Below are 12,485 nucleotides of genomic sequence, written 5' to 3' on the forward strand. Positions count from 1 at the left end.
TCAATTCCAACATGGCATCAGTGCATTTAATAACTTAATTCTTGATATGATCTTTTCTAAAGATACTGATATTCTAGATTAAGGCAAATGGATAATTGTGCTTCAAACCTGTGAAACACAAAGCACCAGTTTAGACTGACCTGAGGTTATGGTTCACCATATTTCATTATGGATGTACAGATCATGAACTATATCATACATCTATTGAATGAAGTAGCTTCAGGATCTAAAAGGACGAGTAACAAATGTATATATATGGCAGAGTTCTGAGATGCAACACTGTCCACAAGTTTCTCCATTTTAGAAATATCCAGATTTAACTAAGTGTTTGTCTTGTTATTTGCTCATTATTCATACCAAACAACCTTAAGCTGAAATGCTGGAGCCTGTAACAAAGGAAATGGTGCCGCCATGTGGACAACATTGACCATTTACTAAACTGGAGACTAATAAGAAAATTCAGACTGAGTAATGAGGATGTGTCTTATGGAACAGTGAACATAACAGAGTTGGCACCAAATTGCTCTCTAGCATCCTGATGACAAACTCTTAAAGTGAGCAGCATTTTACCAGTAACCTGAAATCAAGGGCACCAAACCTTCCACATTAACCCCTCAAGTTCAAACACTGAAGACAGACAGCCACTTTTTATTCAAACCATTTTATTGTAGCCGGGAGGAGGGGCATACATAAAAGGAAATTGCAATACAGGAAAATGGGGTTTAACATTTGACGGATTTTGCGCCGCTGGAGTCAGTACGTCTTCCGTTTTCTCTTTTGTGGTCGTCGTTTTTGTAGTCGGTGCTGGTGTCAGAGTGGTAGTTTCTGGCTTAGAGGTTGGATATTTTGGGGCAGATGGTGGGATAAACTGATAAAAAGGATGGGGAGGAAAATGTCCATAGGGAATCTGCAGTATTGCGGGCCCGTATGGTGGAAAATGTGGCATCTGGGGCCCATATGGCGGAAAATGTGGAAACTTCGGCAACTGTGGAGAGTGGGGCACCTGCGGCACCTGAGATTGTGTAGTTGTGGGCTCAGTCGTCATTTCTGGAGTAGTTATAATGGGCTCTGCAGGGGTTGGCAGAGGCAATTTCTGAAAAGGTCCATATGGTGGAAACTGCGGCATCTGGGGCCCATATGGTGGAAGGTACGGCATCTGGGGCCCATATGGTGGAAACTTTGGCAACTGTGGAAAGTGGGGCACCTGCAGCACTTGAGATTGTGTAGTTGTGGGCTTAGTCGTCATTTCTGGAGTAGTTATAATTGGCTCTGCAGGGGTTGGTAGAGGCAATTTCTGAAAAGGTCCATATGGTGGTAACTGCGGCATCTGGGGCCCATATGGTGGAAGGTACAGCATTTGGTGCCCGTATGGTGGAAACTTTGGCAACTGTGGAAAGTGGGGCACCTGCGGCACCTGAGATTGTGTAGTTGTGGGCTCAGTCGTCATTTCTGGAGTAGTTATAATTGGCTCTGCAGGGGTTGGCAGAGGCAATTTCTGAAAAGGTCCATATGGTGGAAACTGCGGCATCTGGGGCCCATATGGTGGAAGGTACGGCATTTGGTGCCCATATGGTGGAAGGTACGGCAACTGTGGAAAGTGGGGCACCTGCGATTGTGTAGTTGTGGGCTCAGTCGTCATTTCTGGAGTAGTTATAATGGGCTCTGCAGGGGTTGGCAGAGGCCAATGATAGTGAGGAAATTGCTGATAATGGCCATATGGTGGAAACTGCGGCATCTGGGGCCCATATGGTGGAAAACGTGGAAACTGGGGCACCTGAGATTGTGTAGTTGTGGGCTTTGTCGTCATTTTTTGAGGAGTTGTAGTCGGCTCTGCAGGGGTAGGCAGAGGCCCAGGAGGATACCAATGATAGTAAGGTGGGTAGACAGGAAACTTAGACATAGGTTCAGGATCCTGTGGTTGAGCAGAAGTAGTGGCAGGTGGAGTAGTAGTGGCAGGGAGTTGTTCAGCAGGTATATCGCACCAGAGTGAGAGGGGGACTCCCTGCCAGCGCATTGGCAGCATGTAACTTCCACCCTTGGGACAAGAACAGAACTGTTAAACTGAATGCCAACACATTAGTTCTTGGTAGTAGCATTGACTAAGCTGCAATATTTAGTTCATCAAAAAACACGAGTCCCTTTACCATAGGGTTTCGGATTTAACTTTTTGCCAGAGGAAATTTTCATTTTACATTTCAATGGAAATGAAAGTACCTGTTGAACGATATTGCAGCCATCATATGGAACCAGCATCACAAGTGCAAGAGAGTTCCTTTGCATGGTGTAGCCACAGTTGGAGGGGACCTGGGACAGAGGCATTGGGGGTGCATTTCCTGGGCAGGGAACCGAAATAAGGAAAATCTCAACACAGGCGAACACTGGGGCAAGACATTAAATGGACATTGTATATGTATGGCACAACAGATCAATCTAACCAGTTACCTTGATCCACTGCAAACTTCGAAGCTCCAGGTCCCACCGCTCTGAACTTCATCTGGTCCCCACTGCACTGCAGGGAAGGTGCCATGCGCTTCCATGACGCTTCTCTTGGACTGGTATCCTGTGCGTGTCCGTTTGACAAACCTGGCACGACACATTCAAATGTGAGCGTTCTAATCATATCCTTACCAAAAGCTTAAAATCTTTTACCTTAACACCTGCCAAATTAAAGACCTCAAACTCCTACCTGCAGAGTCCGCTTGGTAAGCCCGTTCATCCTCCACAGCAGAAGCGTTTGCCGGTGCTTTCCTGTTCCCGTTTGCGACGTGAGACTCAACACCCCTGCCGAACACAATGGTCCCGTCTCGGACACGTATCGTTGGTCCCCTCGGTTTTCCCGTTTCCTTTGGTTGGTGACAGTTCGCCGTTTGTGCCAAATAACACGCCACAATAAAGCCCACAGCCCAGTAGACGGCAGCGCCTTTCCTTTTGCCTTCAAGCATCGTCGTTTTACGACCTGAATCCGTAGGAGATAAGAGACGACGGCTCCCCGAGGCTTTAAGTGACGGCCCGGTCACTCGCGGCAGGTACTTCGGGCGCTGTGACAGCCAATCAGAAGCCGCGGCTGCAGTTTCGTCACATGTTCTCCAATGATGCATTATTTGATACACCTGCAGGTGAAGGGGGGTGAGTGTCACATGAACACAGCTGCCTCATCCAGAAACCTTTATAAATCGAGTGAATATTATTATCATTCCATTCATTTACATACATTTCATAAATATGATCGATCAATAGGAACATGTTAGCAGTAAAACAAAGAAAAGATGAAAGCAAAAAATTAGCAGAGGGTATAAAAGGAAGTAAAAAAACGTATATGACAATAGTGTTAACGAAAAGATCTAATTAATTAAAAGTAATATCATCGAAATAGGTCTTGAGTTGTTTCTTAAAACTATCAACAGAAGTAGCGTGTCTGGTGTGTGGTGGGTTAGAATGGGAGTATGTTCCAAACCTTCGAACAATAAGCTGCCTCCTCAAACTTTTTGTAGTTAATTTTTGTGATGTTTAGCAAGTGTGCGGTAGAAGACCTCAGGGAACGGTTGGAAACATACTTTGATAAACAATCAGAAATGTACTGTTATAGAAAGAAATTAAAAAAAAGTAACATCCTTTTTTACTTGTTTTGATACTTGATCATTGAAAATAATGAGGTAATAAGGTCAAAGGTCCAAATGTAGCCGTTGTTAAATGGAATACAGTAAAAATGACTGACAAAAGCATTAAGATGATTATTTGTATGTCTCCAAAACTTTCCTTGCTTTCTGATCTTTGGAAAATGTGAGAGTTCATATTCAAACCTTTAAACTTATATCAACACATTTTTGCTTTTTCTTTACAGGTGATGCTGTTGTTTTCCTTTCTGCAAAGCAAGTGGAGGAAGTACATGGAGCATTTTAATCAGTTTTATAAAAGTCCTGCTCCCACACTGCTGGACGCATGTAGTTATTTCATCTCCAAGGTTACCAACAACACCAGCAAGTGTAAAACATTATTTGATGTTTGTCTATTATGACTGAGGTGAGTCTGGCACTTTACTTTCACTTATGTTTAAGCTCGTTAGCTTTGCTGGTTTAATTTAATATTATCCACTCAAATTAACTCTTGAGCAGATACATTGAGCCTGTGTACTCCACCTGACAACACTCGCTTTGTCTTTGTCTCCTTGTCAATATAACAACTGAGGTGGTTTGCAATTAGTTACATCAATAGTTTTTTTGTGACAGTTTTCTATTTTATTCTGCAATTCTTTCGGGATTCGTTGGCCGACAACTCAACCGATTTCAACCATTCGAACATCAAAACGTTCAGCTCATTCACTACATTGCTGGTTTAATTTTAGAGTTGTTCTACTACTCATACTTCTTGAAACATTCAGCTTTTTCTGCTTCTACACCGATGACATAATCTCTTGTGCCTTTGACATGTCACATTGTGCCTTTTCAGCTTGATTACTAAAGATTGCTCTGATATTCTTCTGATGAGACTAACGGCAAATGGATAATTACCCTTCAAACCTGTGAAATGACACAAAGCCCCAGGTAAGACTGACCTGAGTTTACAGTTCTCACCATGTTTCCAGTATTGAAAATATGGAGGTAGAGGTATTGTACACATCATGAACTTGATATATACCATTATATAGTTACAAATAAATCAATAACAAAGTTTGACATAAGTGGAGAGATATTTGACAGCACTTGTACACATTTACAAATGCTAAACAAGTTGAAATGCAATGGGATTTTTCCATTGAACAGAAATACTTTGATGTCTTTTTACAATTGAGAAAATAATAGACAGTATTCCACTAGTTTTAAGAAGTTATTCATTTGGTAAGATGGCAAGATGATTTTTCAATGAGAAAATGGGCCATTTAATTTAAAGAATAATACTTTATGTACTGAATTAAATTTACAAATGCCAGGGTTAAGAGCTGCTGTGATATATACAATCTGGAAAAAGGAAAACTCAATCCCCTTTGGTCAAAATGTTTTATAATCAAAAAATGCTCTACCCTCAGAAGAGAATAACCTTTGTTCATTTGAACAGTCACAGGATGGAAGGTTTCAGAAATACTTTCTATAGAAAACATACAAGGCTTGTAGACCATAACAGATCAGTTAAGGCAGACTGGCAGTAGGAAATGGGTTTAGTCTATTGAATGAAGTCCAGCTTCAGGATCCCAAAGGATGAGTAACAAAAATGTACCAAAAGTTGTGAGCAGGCAATTTATTGAAAACAATTTAACTAAAATAGGCTGTTCATCTTTTGATCAGCCTACTTCAGTTAAATTGTTTTCAATAAATTGCCTGATCACAACTTTTGGTCTCTTGTTCCCATTTCTACTTTTTGCATTTTGAAACTGTACTTAGAACCTTCCTAAGAGTCAACAGTGCAAATTCATATAATTTTTTAACTGGCCTTATGATTTTGATCAGGAGTGTATATGGCAGAGTATTGAGATTCAACACTGTCCACAAGTTTCTCCATTTTAGAAATATCCAGATTTAAAAACCTGTTGATGTCTTGTAATTTAGCAATCTGCTCATTCATATCGAACAACCTTAAGCTGAAAATGTTGGTGCCTGTAGCAAAGGAAATGGTGCCACCATGTGGACAACATTGACCATTTACTAAACTGGAGACTAATAAGAAAATTCAGTCTTAGTAATGAGGATGTGTCTTATGGAACAGTGAACATAACAGAGTTGGCACCAAAGTGCTCTCTAGCATCCTGATGACAAACTCTTAAAGTGAGCAGCATTTTACCAGTAACCTGAAATCAAGGGCACCAAACCTTCCACATTAACCCCTCAAGTTCAAACACTGAAGACAGACAGCCACTTTTTATTCAAACCATTTTATTGTAGCCTGGAGGGGGTGCATACATAAAAGGAAACTGCAATACTGGAAAATGGAGTTTAACATTTGATGGATTTTGCGCCGCTGGAGTCAGTAAGTCTTCCGTTTTCCCTTTTGTGGTCGTCGTTTTTGTAGTCGGTGCTGGTGTCACATTGGTAGTCTCTGGCTTAGAGGTTGGATATTTTGGGGCAGATGTAGGGATAAACTGATAAGGATGGGGAGGAAAATGTCCATAGGAAATCTGCGGCTTTGCGGGCCCGTATGGTGGAAAATGTGGTATCTGGGGCCCATATGGTGGAAAACGTGGAAACTTTGGCAACTGTGGAAAGTGGGGCACCTGCGGCACCTGAGATTGTGTAGTTGTGGGCTTAGTCGTCATTTCTGGAGTAGTTATAATGGGCTCTGCAGGGGTTGGCAGAGGCAGTTTCTGAAAAGGTCCGTATGGTGGAAACTGCGGCATCTGGTGCCCGTATGGTGGAAACTGCGGCATCTGGTGCCCGTATGGTGGAAACTGCGGCATCTGGTGCCCGTATGGTGGAAACTGCGGCATCTGGTGCCCGTATGGTGGAAGGTACGGCACCTGCATCACCTGAGATTGTGAAGTTGTGGGCTCAGTCGTCATTTCAGCAGTAGTTATAGTGGGCTCTGCAGGGGTTGGCAGAGGCAATTTCTGAAAAGGCCTGTATAGTGGAAACTGTGGCATTTGGTGCCCGTATGGTGGAAACTGTGGAAACTGTGGAAAGTGGGGCACCTGCAGCACCTGAGATTTTGTAGTTGTCGGCTCAGTCGTCATTTCTGGAGTAGTTATAATGGGCTCTGCAGGGGTGGGCAGAGACAGTTTCTGAAAAGGTCCGTATGGTGGAAACTGCGGCATCTGGGGCCCATATGGTGGAAGGTACGGCATTTGGTGCCCGTATGGTGGAAACTTTGGCAACTGTGGAAAGTGGGGCACCTGCAGCACCTGAGATTTTGTAGTTGTCGGCTCAGTCGTCATTTCTGGAGTAGTTATAATGGGCTCTGCAGGGGTTGGCAGAGGCCAATGATAGTGAGGAAATTGCTGATAATGGCCATATGGTGGAAACTGCGGCATCTGGGGCCCATATGGTGGAAAATGTGGAAACTGGGGCACCTGAGATTGTGTAGTTGTTGGCTTTGTCGTCATTTTTGGAGGAGTTGTAGTCGGCTCTGCAGGGGTAGGCAGAGGCCCAGGAGGATACCAATGATAGTAAGGTGGGTAGACCGGAAACTTAGACATAGGTTCAGCATCCTGTGGTTGAGCAGAAGTAGTGGCAGGTGGAAGAGTAGTGGCAGGTAGAGTAGTAGTGGCAGGGAGTTGTTCAGCAGGTATATCGCACCAGAGTGAGAGGGGGACTCCCTGCCAGCGCATTGGCAGCATGTAACTTCCACCCTTGGGACAAGAACAGAACTGTTAAACTGAATGCCAACACATTAGTTCTTGGTAGTAGCATTGACTAAGCTGCAACATTTAGTTCATCAAAATAGCGAGTCCCTTCACCATAGGGTTTCAGATTTAACTTTTTGCCAGAGGAAATGTTTTCATTTTACATTTCAATGGAAATGAAAGTACCTGTTGAACGATATTGCAGCCATCATATGGAACCAGCATCACAAGTGCAAGAGAGTTCCTCTGCATGGTGTAGCCACAGCTGGAGGGGACCTGGGACAGAGGCATTGGGGGTGCATTTCCTGGGCAGGGAAAAGAAATAAGGAAAATCTCAACACAGGCGAACACTGGGGCAAGACATTAAATGGACATTGTATATGTATGGCACAACAGATCAATCTAACCAGTTACCTTGATCCACTGCAAACTTCGAAGCTCCAGGTCCCACCGCTCTGAACTTCATCTTGTCCCCACTGCACTGCAGGGAAGGTGCCATGCGCTTCCATGACGCTTCTCTTGGACTGGTATCCTGTGCGTGTCCGTTTGACAAACCTGGCAGGACACATTCAAATATGAGCGTTTTAATCAAATCCTTACCAACAGCTTAAAATCTTTTACCTGAACACCTGCAAAATTAAAGACCTCAAACTCCTACCTGCAGAGTCCGCTTGGTAAGCCCGTTCATCCTCCACAGCAGAAGCGTTTGCCGGTGCTTTCCTGTTCCCGTTTGCGACGTGAGACTCAACACCCCTGCCGAACACAATGGTCCCGTCTCGGACACGTATCGTTGGTCCCCTCGGTTTTCCCGTTTCCTTTGGTTGGTGACAGTTCGCCGTTTGTGCCAAATAACACGCCACAATAAAGCCCACAGCCCAGTAGACGGCAGCGCCTTTCCTTTTGCCTTCAAGCATCGTCGTGTTGCGCCCTGAATCCGTAGGAGATGAGAGACGACGGCTCCCCGAGGCTTTAAGTGACGGCCCGGTCACTCGCGGCAGGTACTTCGGGCGCTGTGACAGCCAATCAGAAGCCGCGGCTGCAGTTTCGTCACATGTTGTCCAATGATGCATTATTGGATTCACCTGCGTAAAGTACCTGCAGTTGAAGGGGGGTGAGTGTCACATGAACACAGATGCCTGGTCCAGAAACCTTTAGTAATCGAGTGATTATTATTATCATTTTTGTTCATTTTCATCTTCAACCCTCATACTCCCGATCACATTTACATTTATATTCAATGAATCACCATCTATCTACGAGAAGTTGTCCTGGCACATGCACTTTGTTGTCATCTTTGTAGAAATTGTATCAAAACACTTCTGACTGCATGTTTACATGGACAACGATATTCCAGTATAAAAGTTTTCTGATCTCAACCTGAATAAAGGTTCTAAATTAGCAATGAGACGTCAAGTATTCAGATCGCATAATGGAGACCTTCTATTTGATCAAATTATAAATGATATAAAATATAATAATTATATATTTTATTTATACAGCATATTTCTTCCAAAAATACAGCTCAAAGTGCTTTGCAATAAAATAAACCACATGAAATATGATCGATCGATAGGGACAAGGAATAGAATGAAAGCATAAAATTAGCAAAGGGTATAAGAAGAAGTTTAAAAGAGTATATACCGATAGTGTTAAAGAAAAGATAAAATTAATTAAAAGCAAGATCATAGAAATAGGTTGAGTTGTTTCTTAAAACTATCAACATACGTAGCGTGTCTGGTGTGTGGTTGGTTAGAGTGGGAGTATGTTCCAAACTTTCACCAAACTCTTTTTAGTTAAATTGTTTTGATGTTTAGCAAGGGGACCTGACTGACAAAGGGATTTGGTAATAATAACAATAATAACAATTATGTTGATTATGTCGATGGAGATTCAAAGTTTACTATGAAATTGTGTTTTGTAAACAAATCTAAAAAAAGGAAACATATTTGAAGAAACTCCATCTGCTCTTGAAGGTCCAGAGCTCTAAAATAATCTTAGGTTGAGATGATTGTTTTTGTGTGTCCAAAACATTCCTTTCTTTTTGATTTTTGGAAAATGTGAGAGTTCATATTCAAACCTTTAAACTTATATCAACACATTTTTGCTTTTTCTTTACAGGTGATCCTGTTGTTTTCCTTTCTGCAAAGCAAGTGGTGGAAGTACACGCAGCATTTTAATCAGTTTTATAAAAGTCCTGCTCCCACACTGCCGGACGCATGCAGTTATTTCATCTCCAAGGTTACCAACAACACCAGCAAGTGTAAAACATTATTTGATGTTTGTCTACGACTGAGGTGAGTCTGGCACTTTACTTTCACTTATGTTTTGCCTAATTAGCTTTGCTGTTTTAATTTAATATTATCCACTAAAATGTAATTCTCGAGCAGATACATTGAGCCTGTGTACTCCACCTGACAACACTCGCTTTGTGGTTTGCAATTAGTTACATCAATAGTTTTTTTGTGACAGTTTTCTATTTTATTCTGCAATTCTTTCGGGATTCGTTGACCGACAACTCAACCGATTTCAACCATTCAAACATCAAAACGTTCAGCTCGTTCACTTCATTGCTGGTTTAAATTTAGTTTTTCCCACTACTCATACTTCTTGAAACATTCAGCTTTTTCTGCTTCTACAGCGGTGAGTTTGAATTAGAATTTTATTTATACACTTTTCATTATCCAATTGCTTCCTTTTCTATGTGCGTGTGTCTAGTCATTCTGCAGGAGAGTAAAGTTGCACAAGCAGGGTTGTTTCATCCTGGGACGAATACACTGGAACTTCAGTAAGAATGACAAGGACTAAGATGAGGTCAAGGTTTCCCAGTGAGTCTGCTCCAAGTATAGTTACAATTAAACTATCAGGCTAAACTACAATAATCAAATCATCATTATTCGGCAAAGATGAATCATTGTATTCAGGTCAATGCTTTGGTTTTGCCATCAGATGCTGCTGCTAAATCAGAGCATGAGCTGCCGTGTGTCCAGAATTACCATGTAAGACAGATCATAGTCATATATGGAGTAGTGGTTTCATGTTTTTTTTTGTATTAGATTTTTTTTTTCTCTCTGGGTTTGGTAAGCGGATACAAGAGAGCCATCCACAGTCTGTGAGAAATCCACCCACCTATTGTATAAGAGCTGCAGGAGTGCTGAGGTACAATCGTGAATCCGATGACAACAGGATAAATGTTCCAACCGTTCTTCCAGAGGTACTAAGATCCCATTTCCACCTACTGTTGTAAATTCATACTCAGGGCAACTTCTGTTACTGATTAGCTCGACTCAAAACTTGTTTCTAGCTCCCACCTCTGGCAGAATTGGCACTGACATGTGAGTACTGTGGAGCAAAGACCCGACCATCCCTCGGTCTAACACGGCTGCAGGATCCTGAGGTGAGGCAGACAGCAAAAATTCAAATTCTCAAATTTTACTTGATGCTCCATTGACCCCCTGTCCACCCTCTGTTTGTGTCCATCCTAGACAGCTCCACACTTTTGTTGTGATCAGCATCAGCGGCTGTGTGAAATGCTGGTGAAGGAGAGAGGTGTGTGTGAGAGGAGATGTGACCTGACAACTGTGAAGGAGGAGGATGATAACAAGTTTTTCGAAGACATACCAATTGGACTTGGGTATGATTACATTTTATTAAATAACTACAAAAAAAGGACAACAAATGTAGTTATTGCTTATCAGGAATGTATTTGGACTTTGTCATAGAGCACAGTCAGAGGTGAAAATCAACACGGGTTACTCAGCCCAAGCTGCGACCGAAACATGTAAGTAACTGCTCAGTAAGTTAGATACACATTGGAAACTTTAAATCAGTTCATCACATTGACTGTATATAAAGATGGACGACAGCTCCCCATTATTGAAGGCAAAGTGTCTTGATCGCCATCTTGTGACTGGCTGCTGTAAATGTCAATTAAGTAGGACATGGATTGAACTAAAACATACATGGACAGGGAAAATAGATTGTTCTCAAAAATGGTTGTATTTAAGAGTGAAATGTCATGATTGACAGCTGACACTCACTTGTGATTGGTTGAGTTTGTGTATTGAAAGGACCTCACATGGCTCCATCCCCCAATCACTACTGCACAGACTCTGGCTCCAAATTTGCTCTCAGCGTTAATACCCAGGATATCTTATCTTCCTCCCTGGATAGTGGGAGGAAGTAGAGCTGCGTCATGCAGCCTGTGGTTCATCCTTGCAGATATGATACAGTGTGCGAAGGTTTTTTGTGTTATTTCTAATCTTGTTGAGAACCTCAACACGTGAGACCAATTCACTTTTGTGCTGTAATTTAGTCGCCCCTGCATCAAGCGTCCTCCGCTTCCGGCTCTCTTGTGCTCACGAAAAAGGAAACTGGACAGTGTGTTCTAGTGGAGCGCCTGAGAGGTGCTTGAAAACTGAACAGGAGGAGCCTCAGGCATCGGTCCCCTGTTATAAACACAAGCCTCTTAGGTTTGGCATATGTCATCATCAGGTAACCCCAAACTGTCATGTTCTCTTTCCTGATTCATTGTTTGCTTCCTTTGTCAGTTTGACCCTCTGTGCGTGGAAAATGCTTTTCTCAAACTCTACCCTGCCTTTTTTCTAATAGCTGCTTCCTGTTATGTGCCCCTTTCGAAATAGAAGAAGTCTATAACATTTTAGTTGGACCTTGATTAATCCTACTCTGTTTATTTGCAGGATGGGGCAGGATTTCTTCAAAAATATTATTCCAGTGGAAAAACATTTCTTACCTTGTTCCGTGGCGGCTCCGCTCAGGTCTTGTATCCTCTCAGATTTAACGTTTGGAGATTTATGTGGCGTGCTACGATTTTTTAAGTTAAAAAAATTATACAAAATTCATAAAAACATCAAAGAGTGAATTTTTTTTATCCAGAACAGATAATTTGTGTTAGAAGATGATATATGCAATGAAACGTGCGCTCTACAGTGGGTGTTCCCATCCTTATGGCCATGGTTACAGTTATCCCTCAGGCCACTTGGCTCTCATTGTGGTCACTGAAGAAAATGGAAGTGTCTGCATCGTGTATGATGACAGCAAGGCCCCCAATCCAGTGATGAGAGCCGTGTTCCAGTCTGATGGCAGGGCTGCATGTTACCACAGCAATGGAAACATATGGTATTAAGGATATTACAAATATATAAGGATATTACACATATATATATTATTAGTTTAATCCATTTCAGGTGTGCCATTAACT

The 12,485-nt window shown here is 42.2% G+C and overlaps 2 protein-coding genes and 1 long non-coding RNA gene across 3 annotated transcripts; 1 reads left to right on the plus strand and 2 right to left on the minus strand.

The window, feature by feature from the left end:
- Nucleotides 1-645: 645 nt before the first annotated feature.
- On the minus strand, nucleotides 646-2,986 carry LOC133967846 (adhesive plaque matrix protein-like). The gene is made up of 4 exons (XM_062403511.1): nucleotides 2,687-2,986; nucleotides 2,443-2,583; nucleotides 2,215-2,333; nucleotides 646-2,035 (listed from the first exon to the last, which is right to left on the minus strand). Exons 1-4 carry the CDS (start codon nucleotides 2,940-2,942, stop codon nucleotides 653-655), a joined length of 1,899 nt encoding a protein of 632 aa, XP_062259495.1. The 5' UTR covers nucleotides 2,943-2,986; the 3' UTR covers nucleotides 646-652.
- A 2,861-nt stretch (nucleotides 2,987-5,847) lies between these two features.
- LOC133968968 (adhesive plaque matrix protein-like) lies at nucleotides 5,848-8,237 on the minus strand. Its single transcript, XM_062405242.1, has 4 exons — nucleotides 7,926-8,237; nucleotides 7,682-7,822; nucleotides 7,454-7,572; nucleotides 5,848-7,273 (listed from the first exon to the last, which is right to left on the minus strand). The coding sequence occupies exons 1-4, from the start codon at nucleotides 8,179-8,181 to the stop codon at nucleotides 5,855-5,857; spliced, it is 1,935 nt and encodes a 644-aa protein (XP_062261226.1). The 5' UTR covers nucleotides 8,182-8,237; the 3' UTR covers nucleotides 5,848-5,854.
- A 2,581-nt stretch (nucleotides 8,238-10,818) lies between these two features.
- LOC133967937 (uncharacterized) lies at nucleotides 10,819-11,688 on the plus strand. Its single transcript, XR_009924077.1, has 3 exons — nucleotides 10,819-10,898; nucleotides 10,987-11,045; nucleotides 11,580-11,688. It is a non-coding gene; the product is annotated as an uncharacterized LOC133967937 (long non-coding RNA).
- Nucleotides 11,689-12,485: the final 797 nt, after the last annotated feature.

This window comes from Platichthys flesus, chromosome 14, assembly GCF_949316205.1.
Source record: "Platichthys flesus chromosome 14, fPlaFle2.1, whole genome shotgun sequence".
In the NCBI taxonomy this organism is placed as follows: Eukaryota; Metazoa; Chordata; class Actinopteri; order Pleuronectiformes; family Pleuronectidae; genus Platichthys; species Platichthys flesus.